This window comes from Histomonas meleagridis (assembly GCF_020186115.1).
Source record: "Histomonas meleagridis strain 2922-C6/04-10x chromosome Unknown contig_199, whole genome shotgun sequence".
NCBI lineage: Eukaryota > Parabasalia > Tritrichomonadida > Dientamoebidae > Histomonas > Histomonas meleagridis.
This window is the reverse complement of record NW_027150804.1, coordinates 39529-54258: the sequence shown is the minus strand read 5'-3', so window position 1 is coordinate 54258 and position 14730 is coordinate 39529. Positions and strand designations below refer to the sequence as shown.

Below are 14730 nucleotides of genomic sequence, written 5' to 3'. Positions count from 1 at the left end.
TTTGGGAACAATGAATAAATAAAATCTTCAGTAGCAGAACGAATAGTTCCATCATTATTAAATATCCATTGTTTAAACCATAATTCATTAGTTGCTAAAGCTATTTCACAAGAAAATTCCGATTTTTTCGAGCGTAAATTTGTTGTTGTATATTTAATTAATTGTGTAAGATTATAACCTTCATTATCTTCAATCATATTAGTAAAGAACCAATTTACTCGAGCAATACTATAGTTATCTTTAAATGTTAATATGTTTGCGAAATTTGCAGCTAACATTAAAATTGATTTCTTTTCTTTAGTCTTGATTAAATAATTATAATAATTATTTGTTAATTCTTCATTATCTTTCATGAAATATGTCATTAAAGAAGCAAAATCAAATGAATGCGCTGGAGATATAAACCAATGATTAATGAACTCTGGTTCGAATATTTTATCTTTATATTTATCTCCAATATTTAATTTATCGATTAAATATAAAATCGATTTAAATAAATATGATAAATTAATTTTAGAAAGTGTTTCTTCTAATTTATCATTTGGTATAACTTCAAGTAATTCATCTAAAAATGTAAACATCCATTCAAGTATATCATTTCGATTATAATCGATTTTCGTTATATATATATAAATTGGTATAAAGATTTGATCAAATTTATTATAATATCCTAAAATTTTCTTTTTATCTTGTAAGATTTGTTCAATGAAATCTTTGCTCTTTTTACCTAATTTCTCAAGAGTTGGTATAACTATACGTAAACAATTAGTACGTGTAGAAATATCAATGCCACCAATTAATGTTTTAATGATTTTCTTATGTTGTGAAATTATAAATTTCGCAAATTTTTTATCATTTCGAATTTTTTTAATGACAAATTCAAATGTCGAATCAATAAGCGTAAAATTATTACTTGAAAATAATTTAAAGATAAAATCAAACAAAAATTGATATATAATTTTATCTTTTGAAGTTTTCGTAATTTGTTCAACAAAAGAAATATAATTATCATTAATTAATTGGTTTAAAATTAATGTCTTTTGATAATTTAAAAATTCTTTTAACATTATCGATGGCATTAAAGTAATTGGTTCGATATCATTATTTGGTAATTTTCGATCTTTTTGTTTATATATTAACAAATAAGCAGATTGAGAATTTTCTTTTTGTTTTTGTATCCAAACTTTTTTATTTTTATCATATTCATTTGTATTAATAATACCACCTACTGAATCTTTAATAATATTTTTAATATTTAATTTTGATACATTTGAATCATTACAACATATCCATTCATTTGTAATTTCATCTTTAACATAACTAAAATAATGTCCTCCATTAGCTGTACCACTATGCATTACTATACCACATAATTCATATATTAAAGGCTTTGAATTATCTGTTAACATTATTGAAATATCAGTTTCGAACGTAAATTCATAAAATGAATTAATTTTCTTTCTTTGTAAAGTCGCTAAATCGAAATCGAAACGTTTTAATTGGAATATTAAATTTGTTGGGGCTTTTTTAATAGTCGAATAACTATTTACATCAATATAACCTAAATCTTCATTAGCTTTATAATTCGTAAATGTGTCTGGAATTAAAACAGCTTTATAAGATTCATCTAAATTCTTTTTCCCATTAATTTCTAATGGAAATGTCGAAAATAATTCTTCGGAATTCGATTCGAAATCTACACCAACGCCACAAACTTTATGTAATATAATACCTTTAACTGATTCTGTCACAGGTTTTGATTCTAAACTTTCATCAATTCGATCCAATAAATTTTGGATAAATTCAACAGCATCTTGTTGTTCATGAGGATTTATAGGTTTTCCATCCCAACTTTTCATGTTAGAAACAAATGGTGAAGCATCTATAGCATTTACAGGTAAATATAATAACTTTGCAAATAATAATTGTAATTGTGTTAACCAATTATATTCAATGTCAATGTCTTTACTTGGTTTATAAGATAAAACTGAATTCCGAATATTTTCTATACGAAATATTTGTTGTAATGAAGAATTTAAATAACATGTGAAACCCATATTTTGGATACCTTTTATAGTTTTAATTGATGTTAATGTTGTCATCATATTTTGTTTCATGTTAAAATTAGTGTTTTTATGTAACTCATTAAGTATTGGTATTATATCTTTAATAAGTTTTGGTTCTTTATTTAATAATATATTTAATAATGTATATATTGTTGTGGGTGGTGATATATACCGATTTAAATTAAATGCAATATGTTTCATAATATATAATGTATGTTTCTTTATATGTTTGATTTGTTTTTCATTGATTTTCTCTAATAATAATATTAAAACATTAATAATTCCTGTTAAAAATGTGGAATCAACTAAATCACCACATAATTCATTAACTGATTCTTGTAATTCTTCATAATCTTCTTCTTCATTATAATTAAGTTTCGAATTATTTTTATAAATGATAAAATTCTTCATTAAGAATTTCATTAATGAGTTATATAAATTTAATGGATCTTCATATGTTTTTATTATGTAATTTAATAAGTTAAAATATTCATAACAATTACCTTTTGTAGCTTTTTCTATATTTTCGATAATAATATTTTCGATTTTCTTTGGATTAATTAATAATAAAATTCGTGAAATTCCTATTCGTATAGTTAATACATTACTAAATAATAATTTCTCTAAAAATTCTTGAAATAGTTTTTGTGATAATATAATATTTTCATCCATTTTAGTTATATCATTAATCAATAGTAATAAACTATTGATAACATAACTTTGATCTTTATTATTAATTTCTATGATATGTTTTATTAAAGATTTAATTAACTTTTTAGTATTAATTTGTTCATATGTTTTGTTCTTTATTTCTTGTGGCGTTTTCCCAATTATCATTGAAATTATCGAAAATATTAAATCATAATAACTTTTGTTATGAAACATTTCATAATTGATGTTCTCTAATATAACTAAAAGTTGTTTATATCCTTTTTTCTTACAAAATGTCTTAATAAATGATACTGGTTGTGTTGTAATTAATTTTGCTAAATAGTTTAAACGATACACTAACAAATATGGCTTTTTCAATGTCAATAACTTGCTCCACTCAGAATTGCTCTCAAATTTTTCGGCTTCGGCGGTTTCCATGTAATTTAATAAATTTAATGCATATTCAGGTAAATGAGTTTGATCTGGTTCTACTTTAATCATTTTAAATAATTTCTTATAAGCATCTGAGTTTTTAATTATTTGAGAAGGTAATTCTTCTTTTTTTAGTTTACGTGGAGGTGAAGCAAACATTTTTATATAAATAGTAATAGTTTCATCATCAACGAATCGATGTTTTTCATTTAATTTTTCACCTTTTATTAATAAATCTAATTTACTTTCTTCAATATTACATTTTCTTGATACATAAGTCTTAAATATTGGTACAGTTATATTATAGACGACTTTAATTCTTTCATTATAATCACCTTGTAAGTTAATATGTATATAAGAATTCTCCGGTATATATAAATTCCGACTTATTCCATATTTATTTAAATCTAATGAATCTTCAACTTTAGATATTAAAAGTATTAATAAATTTAATACACCAAAAGTTTCGATTTTTGGTATGCATTTCTCGATAAATTGTTTCGTTGCTTCAGAATTATCACAACGCGTTAATAAGTCGACAATAAAAATTGGAATTTCAGTTAAATTTGTTGTTAACATTAAATTCCAAATCGAATTAAATCCAATTAAATCCAAATTATTTAAAATTGTTTCATTATTAATATTATTAATTTTATAGAACAAATTCGTGATGAATTTAAATAACATCGAATCAATGTTTGGCTTCTCTGATAACCATTGTATTATATATTCTAATTCTTCTTTAGGAAATAATTTCCCTTTTTTAATACTTATCATTTTATCATAAAACGTTGATATTAATTCATTATTAATACCAAACAAAGGTTCAATTAAATTACGTATCGAAATTAATTCTTTTTCTGTTAATGGTGGTGTTATAGAATCCGAAATTTTGATTAATAATTCAAATAATATATTTATATCATCATTTGATATTTTACATTTCTTTAATAATATATCAAATTGTTTTCGTGTGTTTTCATCATTAAATGATTTCCATATTTTCGATAATATTAATAATGAAAACTTCGAATCATTTTCTTTCTTTTGTTTAATCAAATCAAAACATTTGTTAATAAGTTCATTAATTGATTCTTGTGATGTATAAGCAATGATTGTTGTTACATAATTAACTTTATCTTTAGAATCAATCGCTGAGTCCCATAACTTAATTGAGATTTCTTCCATTGTTTCTTTATCACATTTATTATTAATCTTTTCTAATAGCTTTAAAACGGGTAATGGATATGAATTTGAGTTCTTGACAATTTCCCAAAAGTCATTGATCTTGTTCTTGGGAATCGTGTTGATTAACTTCGGCCATTCGTCGAAAAATTTGCCGATTTCTTGTGAATGTTGTGTAATGGATAAGTTCCAAAACTTCTCCAAAACGGTTGAATCATATTCATTAGATGTCCATAACTTACATAACATTTCAACAAAGTTATGGACTAAGTCATGATGCATATTGTCTAAAATATGTTCAACAACTTTATACTTTTTAATGTCAGTAATAAGTTGTGTAGAAAATGTTTTGTTGGAATTGATACGTAATAAACCATCATATTCTTTGGATAAAAATTCTGATACTGAGAATCGTAATGCTATTGTGTACTCAAATTGTGTGACAACTTTAAGATCACTATGTTTGACAAAATTTCGAACAATGGTGATAAATTCACGAAGTTTCTTTTCATCTATAACTCGAAGATCTGAGGCTTCCATTTTGTCTATCTTCGTTTGGACTTGGAGAAATGCAGAAATTCCTAAATCTGAAATAATTGAACTTTTGATATCTCCTTTGCAATCTTTGGCAATTTGAAGAATGCGTAAAGCTACTTCAAAATCAACACTTTCTTCATTTTTAAGATAATCAACAAAACCTGGAAAAGGATTGTATATTGAAAAAAATATTGGTTTGATGGAAAATGATAATTTTTTAAAGCCTTTGTTTAAATCGGGTATTAAATACTTTGCTGAATCTTTCCATAGCTCTTTTCCATTTTCTCTTTTTAAAAATGTTGATTTGAAATTTGGAAGTGCTTTTTCATCATTGGGATTTTTTAAATATAATATAACTGCATACCTTGGAATGACTTTGACTATTTCTTCTGGTAAATCAGTTGCTAAATCATATGATTTTTGAATTAATTCCATCCCTTTTTTATAATCATATTTAATTGTACATTTCATTGCATCGTTAGAAAGTTCTTGAATTTGTGTTTGAATATCTTTTTCGCTCGATTCCGAGTTTTCTGATTCTTGGGACATTTTACTTGCACGTTACAAGAAAAGTGTATCGTCCGGTGTTAAATGAATCAACAACTCCCAAGTCAATTCTGACAAACATAGTCAATTTCTTTCAGAGGATTAACTGTTCTGGCGTAATTTCTTCTTTCAAAAAGTAAGCGTTCCGACAAATAAATTTATTTAAGATAAATATTTAACATACAAAATAATTTTGAATTCATATGTACTTGTCTTAAAATCATTACAATTGAAAAACAATAGATTTCTATTTAATAAAACATTAAAGATCATTGAAATCGAAACCATTCGATTCACCACTTTCAGGAAACATATTAATTATGGACCTTCTCTTTAACAGTGGATTGCTATCTTTTGTAGACATTAAAGAAAGATTTACAGAAGCTCCATTTTGATTGGAAAATGATGACTTTGATGACTCAAAATCACCGAAGTCATCGTTGCTAAGTAGAAAATCTTCTTTGCTGTCAATCACTTTTTCCTTTTTTGGGGTTTGTGAACTTAACGATTTAACTTCAAAAATATTTTCTTCAAGTTCAAAAGGATTAGCATTGCTTTCTTTCCCTTTTTGTGATTCATTTTCTTTTGTTACTTTGCTTGGTTCATTTTGTACAATTTCTGTATTATGTATAGATTTGTCCGATTCAATTTTGTCTGATTTGTTATGAAAAGATTTGTTTGATTCGCTATTTAGAATTTGTTCTGGTTTGTTAAAAGGTTTGTTCGATTTATTGTTGATAGATTTATCTGAATCATGAGAATAAAAAATAGGTGAAAGATCTTTGGCAGAGTTATAACTTTTGGCTGATGGAGGTGATATTTCTTTTTCGAAATTCTTATTTGAGATTGAACTTGGATATGAATCTTTTGGAGTTGAACTTGGGATTTCATCGACAATCGTTCTTGTATTAGTACGTGATGGTATTTCTTGTGGAGGTGTCTGTGATGTTAATGAAATTTTGCTTTCTGGTGATGAATTTTGAAGGAAATTGTAAAATTGCCCAAAATTGTTTTTTTCTGGTGATTCATAAAAAGTACCACTTGAGCTTCTTTGCTCTTCTTTATTTCCTATTTCTATTTCTTCCGCATATTCAAGGATTCTTGATTTAATTTTATCAATAAAATGTCGTTTTGCTCTATGAATTTCCTTCAATGGCTTAGATGTATCATAGCTACATAATTCAAGCATTTCTTCCATTGTAATTTTCCCAAAAGTTTCTGGATCATCACTTATTGTGAAATCATTTTTTGAAGATACTGGAATTGTAGTTTCTGTTTTTGATTCTGTATTCTTTCCTCTTGAGCGCTTTTGCCTTTTCGATCCTATTTTTTGTGTTTTTCTCTTTTCTTCCATTAAAATTTAAACGTCATAATGAATTATTAAACGTTCGTGATGAAAGCAAACAAAATTGCATTCGAAAATGATTTTTATGATCCATTTTTAATGAGTGCAGGAACACCCAATGGAAATACGTATCGAACTAAACGTGCAATTATTTGCTTAGAACAAATCGATATTGAAAATCAAGCAAAGATAAAAGAGTTAAAAGATGAAAACGAGAGACTAAAACGCAAGCTTCAAAATCTCATTGAAGAATCTAAAAAAATTGATAGAGTCGAAGAGAGATATCTTAACTTATCAACAGCATATCTCGAAACAATATCTCAAACGGAAAATTCTAACACCTCAATAAGTTTAAACTCAGATTTATAAGTAAAATGTTGTTTATTTAAAATTTTTCTTTTTCTAAATAATAATTCATTAAATTCGCTTTCTATTTCAAATTACGTAATTCGCATTGATTATCAATTTCTTTTCATTAGTGTTGTAGAATTAATCGAGCTATTTCCTCATGGCCATTTTTAGATGCAATCATAGCAGCTGTTTGAAATATTTTAAATAAATTCCAAATATTATTTTGAAATATGAAATTGTTAAAATAAATCCAAAATAAAACTAAATGTCTCGAGCATTAACATCAATTCTTTCATGTTCAAGAAGTAATTCAACTATTTCTGTGTAACCTTTTTCAGCTGCCATTATAAGTGCTGTTTTAAATATTTTAAATAATTATTAAATATTATTTTGAAATAAAAAATTATTAAAATAAATCCAAAATAAAACAAATAAATATCTTTAGCATTAACATTAATTTTGTCATGTTCGAGAAGTAATTCAACTATTTCTGTGTTACCTTTTTCAGCTGCAATCATAAGTGCTGTTTTAAATAATTTAAATAATTTCCAAGTATTATTTTGTAATATAAAATTATTATAATAAATTTCAAATAAATCAAACTGGTATTGTTGACATTAACATCAATTTCTTTCTGCTTAAGAAGTAATTTAACTATTTTTATGTTATTATTTTCAGTTGCAAGTAATAATGGTGCGATAATATATAGACTATTTTGAAATATTTTTTTGAAATTCTAAATGTTAAAATTAGATTCCCCTATAAAATTTTATAAATAAATTCTAGTAGCATTTATATAAATTCCTTCTTTGAGTAATATTTTTATTATCTTCATATGACCAAAATATATTGCAATCATAAGAGGTGAAAAAAATATGAAAAATAATCATGAAAAATTATATATAAATATTAAAAAATAAAAATTATCTCTGAAAAAATTATATAAAAATGTCGAGTAATTTCAATATCATGCTTAAGAAGGAATTTAGTCATTTTAATATGACCATATTTTGATGCTAAATAAAGTCCGTTAGCAAACAATATACATTATAAACACTAAAAATTTAAAATTTATCCTAAATTCAATAAAGAAATATTTCTTTCATTTATTTTACTATACTTTTTTTTAAGAAGAAATTTCGCAATTTCAACGCAACCTTGTTTACAAGCAAATAAAAATGGTGTATTAAATAATTATAATAAATTCCATATAAAAAATTAAAAAATTAATTACTTAAAACAAAACTTAAATATAACAAAAAAATATATGTAACACCATTATAAAATCCATTTCGATCAATAACATATTTAACAATCTCAATGTTTCTTGATTTTACAGCTGATGCCAAAATTTCTAAAGGCAATTTATTTTTGTCAAGAAAATGTTTTAAAAGATATAAATTGCCACTTTCTGTTGCTTCAGTGATCAATTCATCATCAACTTTTAAACCTTTTTCTTCTAAAAATGGAAAAATTTCATAATTATTATATAAAATACAATTCTTTGCTAAATCTTCTAAATTTCTATGTTCAATAATATTGGTATCATAAAGATAATAAAAAATATCATTTCGATGAAATTCAATTGCAGCTTCATATGCTCCTTCAAATGATGAATGGTTTTGTTCACATAAATGAATAATCTCTAAGTTTCCACCTGCAACAGCATATTTACCAGTGTTCCCTACTTTTGCGCCATTCACAAGTAAATATTTAAAACATTTAATAGATCCAAAAAATGCTGCAAAATCAATCAACGAAACATTTTCTTGATTAATGAAAGAACATTTTTCATAAAGTGATGGTTTAATTATCTGATTAAAACTAAAATTTGATTGTATTGACATTTCTTGAAGTTTTTCTATTTCATCATTCCGAATTATTTTTGATATTTCATTTGTGTTAACTCCAGCATTAATTAAACATTTATGAAGTTCCCAATCATTGTATGAAAGTATTTCAATGTTGTCTTTAAATGTTTCAGCAAATGGAATATTCAATTTTTTGTTCTCAATTAGATTATTAATATCAACACACATTTTATAATGTGCAAAATAAAAGGACTTTTTGGATTGAACAAGATCTATATCAGCAAGGTTTAAATTAATCATCTTTTCAATTAAATATTTAGATTCTTGTGAATCTAAATGAAGAAGATATTGCAGAAAAACATCATATAATTTATCATTTATATTTTGAATTTCTTTCATTAATTGAAAATATAAATCAATATCATTGATACGTGAGATTATAGCTGAATAAATCATTTGAGCAAAAATTATAATAAAAGAATTTGGAAATTTTGAATCATATATTTTTTTGACCGCTTCAACAGATTCATCAAAATTCCCATCCTTTAATTCCCAAATTGTTTCTCGTATAATGTTTAACAGTTGGAAACACATTTTTCAAAATTTTTTTGTTTTCTGATGTTTATTAAAAGTGAGGGGTATTATTAATCACTGAATATATTTCTTTCTATGAAAAAACATAACAATTTCCATCGATGTATTCAGTCACTTAAAAATAATATTTATTATTATTCGCAAAAAATAGATATTTGGTTTGAAGATATTTTAATAATCAAGAATTAATAAAAATTTTGTGGTGACCTTTGAACCTTACCCTTAATCAAAGGTTGGTACTGCAAAAGGAGAGTCATCCACAAATGTTGGTTGAGATACTTGTTCTTCTTCAAGAGGAGCTTCGTCAAAGGTTGGAACGCCTTCTTCCTCTGGCACCTTATACGTTTCTTCAGGTTGAGTTGGTTTTGGTGGTTCTTTACCTTCAATAGTGTAATCAATCTTTGATCTTGCATCAGAAGATTGGCTCAAAACAGATTCTAAATCACTTGAAACGCCGGTAAGAGATGATCGGATTACCTTCCCAAGGTATGTGTATGCATGTGTAAGCCTTCTAACTTTAAATTTATTGTATCGAACTTTCACTTGGATGAACTCCTCCATCTTATCTTGAAGAGCTTGGAGAGCATCGCGCTTTTGTTGGATGGCCTTTTCAAGTTCAGCTTGTAATTTTATCTTCTTTGGTGATCCTTTTTGTTCATCGAGTTCTAAGTCAGCTCTAGCTTTTTCAACCTTGGCTCTACACTCCTTTAAATGACGTTTGCATGATGAAGTTTCCTCAGAAAGACGGTAAATAACCTCAAACCTTGCAGAAACATCATTAAAATCTTCTGCAAATCTTTCGTATGCATCAACAAGAGCTTCTTCGTTGTCAAGTGAGCTATTGAGTTTATTGGAAATTTCGATCATCGTTTGCTCGAATTCAGGTGCTTCTTGTTCAACAATTTTTGTCAAGTGTTCGACAAACTTTCTTTTAGCTTCTAACTCTTGACGGTAGAACTTGACCTGAGCATGTACATTTTCGGTAATGCCAAGGAGATCTGAGAGAAGACCCTTTTTGGCAGCTGCCATGAAAAATAATTCAATTGTGAACGATCGTGTTGGTTATGTTTTGAGTGTATTATGATCGTTTACTTCATGTATGGGTTAAAATGCAAAATCTTCTTAAAGAAAAGATTTTTCTTGTATGTAACAGATTCGAATATTAAAATAAAAAAGAATATGTTCACATATATAGCTTTTATTTCTGGAAAGCAACAAGGAGAAGAATCAAAATAGAAACAAACATTTGTAATCGAATCCGACTTGAATATCTCGACATTTCCATACACAACTTTGTTAATCTATTAATTTCCAAAATCAATTCTCTAATTTGATTTGGAATATTATTTGGATCAATGTTCGGGAAATATTCTGAAATTTGTTTAATTAGATTCGAATTTTCTTTAATTTTTGGAATAATTTTATTCCTTCCGCACGAACCAAGTAAATCATTAACATCTCGAACAATTACATTATCGAATTCTTCATTTCCTTCCAAAGACATTACGTTCTTTAGTTTTTCTTCGATTCCATTTTCTAAATCATTATAATCAACGCCCGCTATTTCACAAAGTTTAATATATCGATCTGAAAGCGATGAAGAAATATTTGTTAAATTCTCTTTTTCTTGTTGTAATTGAAGAGATTCATCTTTAAGTTCTTTGTTTTCTTGTTCTAACTCAGTTAATTTGTTTGTTAGATTTTCGATTTCTTTATCTTTTTGTTGGAACTGTTTTTGTAATTCATTAATTTCGTTTTCGTTTCCTTCGAATTTGTCTTTGAGTTCTTTGCTTTCTTGTTCTAATTCTATTAATTTATTATTTAGATTTTCAATTTTGTCATCTTTTTGCTGAACTTCATTACCTAATTCATTGAGTTTTTGTTTATTTTCATCAAATTTGTCTTTGAGTTCTTTGCTTTCTCGTTCAGCTTCAAGTAGTTGTTTGATATCATTGTAAAGATCTTCAATTTCTTTGTCTTTTTGTTTAATTTCGTTATCTAATTCATTAAGTTTCTCTTTTCTTTGCTTTAATTGTTCTTTAAGTTCTTCGATTTCTTTTTCTTTTTCTTTTTGCTCATTTGTTTCCATTTGCTCTTTAATTTTTTGATTTTCTTTTTCCTTTTCTTTTAATTTGTCCTGAAGTTCTTCAATTTCATTATCTCGTCGTTGAATTTCTTGATCTATTTCATTGAGTGCTGTTTCGTTTTCTTCGATTTGATTTTTGAGTTCTTTGTTTTCGTTTTCTTTTGCTTTTAATTCTTTAATTTCGTTGTGAAGATTTTTCAATTTCTTGTTCTTTATCTTGAATCTCTTGTTCAAATTTATTGAGTTTTTCGGCATTTTCTTCTAACTTTTCATTAAGTGATTTGTTTTCTTCTTCTAATTCTGATATTTTAGTTGAATGTTCTTTGTCACGATCATTTTCTTGGATCAATTTTTGTAACTTGTCTATTTCTGATTTTATTTGTTCTGAATGATTCTTATTTTCAATAGTTTCTTCTTCTATTTCAGATAATTTGTCGTTTTCAGTTTTTAGATCTCCGATTTCTTGAAGTTTGTGCTTGATTTCTTTGCGCAATTCTTCATGTTTTTCTTCATTTTGTTTTAATCTTTCTTTGAGTTCTTTGTTTTCTTCTCCCAATTCTGTTAATTTTGTTGAAAATTCATTTTCATTATTTTCTGGTATTTCGTTAAATTTACTTTGCATTTGTCCGAATTTTTCTTTAAAGTTTTCATTTGATTTTCCTAAATCTGTCATTATTATTAAATCTTCTTCATTATCTTTTTGTTGATTTAATTTTTGGAATTCTTTGATTTCCTTTTCGTTTTCTTCAATTCGTTCTTGAAGTTCATTGTTATTTTGATTCATTTCGTTTAATCTTTTGATGTCATTATGAACATTTTCATTTTCTCGTGATTTTTCATCAATTAATTTTTGTATTTCTTCGATTTCATATTCATTTCCTTCAATTTGTTCTTTCAGTTCTTTGTTTTCTTCTTCGATTTCTGTTAATTTATTGTTTTCATATTTAATATCTTCGCCTTCGTCAAATTTTCGTTGAATTTCTTGTTTAATTCCTTTGAGTTTCACTTCATTTTCTTCTGTTTTATCTTTAAGTTCTTTATCTTTTTCTTTCAATTTGTTTAATTTTTGTTTAAGTCCTTGAAGTTCTTTGTCTTTTTGTTCACATAATTTTTCTAATTCTTTTATTTCCATTTGTTCTTTAATTTTTTGATTTTCTTTTTCCTTTTCTTTTAATTTGTCCTGAAGTTCTTCAATTTCATTATCTCGTCGTTGAATTTCTTGATCTATTTCATTGAGTGCTGTTTCGTTTTCTTCGATTTGATTTTTGAGTTCTTTGTTTTCGTTTTCTTTTGCTTTTAATTCTTTAATTTCGTTGTGAAGATTTTCAATTTCTTGTTCTTTATCTTGAATCTCTTGTTCAAATTTATTGAGTTTTTCGGCATTTTCTTCTAACTTTTCATTAAGTGATTTGTTTTCTTCTTCTAATTCTGATATTTTAGTTGAATGTTCTTTGTCACGATCCTTTTCTTGGATTAATTTTTGTAATTCTTTTATTTCTGCTTCTGTTTGCTCCATTTGATCTTTAACTTTCGAAGTTTCTTCTTCTATTTCTGATAATTTGTCGTTTTCAGTTTTAAGATCTCCAATTTCTTGAAGTTTGTGATTGATTTCGTTGTCTAATTCATTTAATTCGTTTTGAGTTTGTAAGAATTTTCCTTTGAAGTTTTCGTTTGCTTCTTCCAATTCCCTTATTTTCGTTAAATCTTCTTCATTATCTTTTTGTTGATTTAATTTTTGGAATTCTTTGATTTCCTTTTCGTTTTCTTCAATTCGTTCTTGAAGTTCATTGTTATTTTGATTCATTTCGTTTAATCTTTTGATGTCATTATGAACATTTTCATTTTCTCGTGATTTTTCATCAATTAATTTTTGTATTTCTTCGATTTCATATTCATTTCCTTCAATTTGTTCTTTCAGTTCTTTGTTTTCTTCTTCGATTTCTGTTAATTTATTGTTTTCATATTTAATATCTTCGCCTTCGTCAAATTTTCGTTGAATTTCTTGTTTAATTCCTTTGAGTTTCACTTCATTTTCTTCTGTTTTATCTTTAAGTTCTTTATCTTTTTCTTTCAATTTGTTTAATTTTTGTTTAAGTCCTTGAAGTTCTTTGTCTTTTTGTTCACATAATTTTTCTAATTCTTTTATTTCCATTTGTTCTTTAATTTTTTGATTTTCTTTTTCCTTTTGCTTTATTTCACCAAGTAATTCATTGAGTTTTTCCTCATTTTCTTCTGATTTTTGCTTGTATTTTTTGTTTTCTTGTTCTAATTCTGCAAATTTATTGCTCAGGTCTTCAATTTCTTTATCTTTTTGATTCACTTCGATTTTGTGTAAATTATCTGATTCTTCTTCATTTTCTTGTTTTTCTTTGAGCTCTTTGTTTTTTTGTTCTAATTCTCCCAACGCATCATTAAGATCTTCGATTTCTTGATCTTTCTGAATTAATTTTCCTTTATGTTGTTGTAGTTCTGCTTCAATTTGTTTAAGATTTTCTTCAATTCCTTTGTATTCATCCAAATTGTCTTTGAGTTTGTTTAATTCTTGATTAAGGTTTTCGATTTCTTTCTGCTTATTTTGCAATACTTCTTCGAGACTATCATTTATAAATTGAGTCTTTGCAATATCTAAAATTTTTTTTTCTAAATTTTCTTTTTCCATTTTATATTGGTCTAATTTTTCTCTTAATTCGGTATTTTCTTGTTTATTTTGCTCTAATTCATTAATTTCTTGACTTAATTTATTATTAAGTTCTTCAATTCGTTCTTTATTTTGTTGAATTTCTTCATTGAGTTTATTATTATTTTCGTTTAATTCTTTTAACTCGTTTTCATTTTGACTTAATTTTTCTTTTAATTCCTCATTTTCTTGTTTACTTTCTTCAAATTTATTATTAAGTTCTTCAATTCGTTCTTTATTTTGTTGAATTTCTTCTTTAATTTTATTATTATTTTCATTTAATTCTTTTAATTCATTTTCATTCTGATTTAATTTTTCTTTTAACTCTGCATTTTCTTGTTGGGTTTCTTCGAATTCATTAATTTCTTGACTTAATTTATTATTAAGTTCTTCAATTCGTTCTTTATTTTGTTGAATTTCTTCATTGAGTTTATTATTATTTTCGTTTA

The 14730-nt window shown here is 25.5% G+C and overlaps 5 protein-coding genes across 5 annotated transcripts; all 5 read right to left on the bottom strand.

Moving 5' to 3' along the window:
• Window positions 1-3480: 3480 nt before the first annotated feature.
• On the bottom strand, window positions 3481-5420 carry GO595_002554 (Clan CA, family C19, ubiquitin hydrolase-like cysteine peptidase; the record flags this gene model as incomplete). The annotated part of the gene is made up of 2 exons (XM_067915476.1): window positions 3481-3484; window positions 4177-5420. The coding sequence occupies 2 exons, from the start codon at window positions 5418-5420 to the stop codon at window positions 3481-3483; spliced, it is 1248 nt and encodes a 415-aa protein (XP_067777249.1).
• Window positions 5421-5679: 259 nt separating this feature from the next.
• On the bottom strand, window positions 5680-6771 carry GO595_002553 (uncharacterized protein; the record flags this gene model as incomplete). Its single annotated transcript, XM_067915475.1, has 1 exon — window positions 5680-6771. One exon carries the CDS (start codon window positions 6769-6771, stop codon window positions 5680-5682), a length of 1092 nt encoding a protein of 363 aa, XP_067777248.1.
• A 2969-nt stretch (window positions 6772-9740) lies between these two features.
• Window positions 9741-10547, bottom strand: GO595_002552 (uncharacterized protein; the record flags this gene model as incomplete). Its single annotated transcript, XM_067915474.1, has 1 exon — window positions 9741-10547. One exon carries the CDS (start codon window positions 10545-10547, stop codon window positions 9741-9743), a length of 807 nt encoding a protein of 268 aa, XP_067777247.1.
• A 169-nt stretch (window positions 10548-10716) lies between these two features.
• On the bottom strand, window positions 10717-11607 carry GO595_002551 (A-kinase anchor protein 9; the record flags this gene model as incomplete). The annotated part of the gene is made up of 1 exon (XM_067915473.1): window positions 10717-11607. The coding sequence occupies one exon, from the start codon at window positions 11605-11607 to the stop codon at window positions 10717-10719; it is 891 nt and encodes a 296-aa protein (XP_067777246.1).
• A 172-nt stretch (window positions 11608-11779) lies between these two features.
• Window positions 11780-14263, bottom strand: GO595_002550 (viral A-type inclusion protein; the record flags this gene model as incomplete). The annotated part of the gene is made up of 1 exon (XM_067915472.1): window positions 11780-14263. The coding sequence occupies one exon, from the start codon at window positions 14261-14263 to the stop codon at window positions 11780-11782; it is 2484 nt and encodes an 827-aa protein (XP_067777245.1).
• Between the last annotated feature and the right edge of the window lie 467 nt (window positions 14264-14730).